The following is a 2,851-nucleotide window of genomic DNA, read 5'->3' as shown; positions in this document are numbered from 1 at the left end:
CCACCTCACAGGCCCTTCCATCTCATCTGCGCCCCTCCGGCCAGAACACACGCACTCTTTGCGATCCCTCCTGTCCTCTACTCCCTTGTACTCATGCTTGACGCCGTCCGTGCTGTCCACTATTGCCGCCGCCCGCCTCAGCCACGAATCTTCTGTCCTGCCTACCCACGATATACACACGCTGGCCTCTGCATACGTTGGCTGAGGATCAATGTGTTGTGAGCTGCTCCAACCCATTGTTGCATCGAGCGGCGGGGACTCACCAAAACAGCTTCAGGCTGATGAGATAGCTGTGCCGGGTAGTGGGCTGCCAGTAGCAGTAGCAGCACTGGATTGCATTACCTTGGCCTTCGCCTCAGACGTCAGCTTGCTGATTTCACAGGGACTCAAGGTTGCATCAGGCTCTCAGATGGGCGAGGTTCGCAGTTTCCTGGACTCGATTGGAAAGGGCAGTGGTGGGGCTGCCGCCGGGGCTGACGTCAGCAGGCCAGGTGCGTCTCACTGATCCCGCTGCACGCAGCCTCTCCTCCGCGAGCGCGGCGGCCTGCTGTGCAGCGACAGACTCGCGGGGACTCGCAAACGCGTTGATGCATCTCTATTACTACATGTGATCACGACGCTATCTCTGCTATCTCCGTCAGAGTCAGGCCGCCGGCTCCTCCCCCGCGTCCACCTCACCCTCTCTGGCTCCCACCGCAGGCGAACCGGTCAGCGTAGGAGGCATGACCAGCACAGCCGGGCCGCTGCCAGACATAGCTTCTGGAATGAAGGGATTCGCTGAAATGCTTGCGCGAGCCTCGCTCTCCAGTGCAAGGAAACCGGAGCCTGCAGAAGCTCCTGGCCCTGCGCGCACTGCCATAGCTTCTTCCTCCCACCAAACCGCTGAACATGAAGCGATAATGGTAAGAGAGCTGGAATTCAGAGCCGCAGCGCGTAGTCGACCAGGTCTGCATGAGAGTGACGCCCATCGGGCAGAGCGAGCGCGGCCCGGGGGGGCCCGGGGGGCTGGGGGGGGGGGGGGGGGGGGGGGGGGGTTCAGACAGATAGACAGACAGACACAGATGGAAACAGAGGCAGAGACCGCACCTTTTGTCACAGTGAGGGGATGCCACGACGGTATCCCATGCACTTCTGGGGGGCTGGACCAGCACGTCTGTCCTCTTGAAATGCCACTGTTCCTGCCCTGCAGCAACATCCATCCACCAAAACCCGAAGGCTCGTTTTCCGCCTCGTGATTTCTTGCCATGTTCGAACCGAGTCTGCGTTTGTGTGCTGCGCCATCTGCCTTTTCTCTCCTCGTTATGGCGCCTGACTCGGCTCTCCCACTCCCCTGTCGATCCCCTGTCACTCCTGGCACTTTACGTCTGTCATTTTGCCCCAAGATTCGACACATACCACTGTATGTCTCTGCAAACAGAGAGAGGAAAGGTATGCATTATGCAGCCAAATCCATCACCATTCGTCTGGGTGATGATGACATGCATCGTCTCTGCGTCGCCAGGGTCGCCTGGAGAGGATAGAGCGTGCCTGCGAGCGGTTAGAGGCAGCGGCCAGCCGCACCAGCACCAGCAAGCCGGCGTCACCCCAGCGGCCTGGGCCTGAGGCCGAGGTGAGGGAGGAGTTGAGCTCCCTTGAGGTCAGGCTTGGTCGGGTTGAGGCGTCCACGGCAGCGATTGAGGAGAAGCTGGACAGCGTGCTGGCACTGCTGGCTGGGCATGGCACGGACGCACTGACACCATCACCGGCTGCAGGCGGCTCGGCAGAGGCCGCCACAAGCTGACACGAATTAAGGCTGCGATTGCTGCAGTGCATGAAGAACATCACCGAAGTGGTGATGCTTGCGTAGCCAGAGAGGTAGTGGTGATGAGGTAGTGACGAATGCCCTCGTAGACAGCTGCCCATGACCCCACAGACGACAACCACGCGGTTTCAGCGGGCCCAACTTGGCGTGGCTGTAGCCTCCTTGAACCCAGCAGTTGCAGTTCCGCATGCGGGTAGCGCCCCTGTCTGATTCCTGTCAGCGCCCCGCCCTGTGGGCCTTAGCCTTCCTTGTTCCATGCCCAGCCGGCTTTCTGGCACTGTCACCGCGAGTTTGCTCGACTGTACCCACGTCCTCCAGCCGTGCGCAGTCATATCTTCCGTTAATGTGTTACAGTACATCGGCATCATTATTTCTCTCCCTGAATTGCATGAATTATTTCCAGCTACCAAAGGCATTTATTCACTCCACGGCAATCCTGCTCCTCTGCTTGATCCCCACATGAAAAGTGTGCGGTGCAACACATCCACAGGGCTCACATTGATCCTTGCAAGAGGAGATGCACAGGCGTTTCCTTTTTCTTGTGATGGCTGTCACCGCCACAGACTGCTCTCTTTCTCTTACTCTCTCTCTCTCTCTCTCTCTCTGTACTCTTTTATTCGGCACCTGAACTTTGTGCTTTGCGGCTGTGCTGCCCTCAAGCTCAGTAGGCAATAATGGGGCTCTTGGTGGCAGCCTGCAGCTTGTCAAGCAAGATCATCGCTGCCGCCGCCTTGCTTTGCTTCTTTGACCTTGCACCGGAGTGGCCGGCAGCCTCACGCAAAAACTGAGCAGTAGGTGAGGGAACAGGCCCAGAAGCCGTCGCCGCAGTGGCGGTAGTCTTCTTCAAGCGTGACCTTGGTCTTCTGGCAGTAGCGGTTTAGGAGAGAAACTGCTGTCTCTGCTGTGAAGGCTTCCATCAGAATAGGATTGGCAGACCGTTCACATTTTTCTTGATCCGCGACGGCTCGCTGCGCTGACTCTTCTGAGGAGAGTGGCTGCACATTTCGTGCCACAGACAGTTGGTGCTTCTCTGCGTCCGCCAGTGCCTTT

General features: G+C 58.5%; 1 protein-coding gene across 1 annotated transcript; it reads left to right on the top strand.

Annotated features, from left to right (window-relative positions):
* The first annotated feature begins 211 nt into the window (after nucleotides 1-211).
* On the top strand, nucleotides 212-2,025 carry LOC142356952 (uncharacterized). Its single transcript, XM_075408687.1, has 3 exons — nucleotides 212-491; nucleotides 700-902; nucleotides 1,502-2,025. The coding sequence occupies exons 1-3, from the start codon at nucleotides 212-214 to the stop codon at nucleotides 1,778-1,780; spliced, it is 762 nt and encodes a 253-aa protein (XP_075264802.1). The 3' UTR covers nucleotides 1,781-2,025.
* Nucleotides 2,026-2,851: the final 826 nt, after the last annotated feature.

The sequence above is a fragment of the Convolutriloba macropyga genome, unplaced genomic scaffold (genome assembly GCF_964194025.1).
Source record: "Convolutriloba macropyga unplaced genomic scaffold, txConMacr16.3 SCAFFOLD_2885, whole genome shotgun sequence".
Classification (NCBI taxonomy): Eukaryota; Metazoa; Xenacoelomorpha; order Acoela; family Convolutidae; genus Convolutriloba; species Convolutriloba macropyga.
This window is presented reverse-complemented; position numbering and strand designations above follow the sequence as displayed.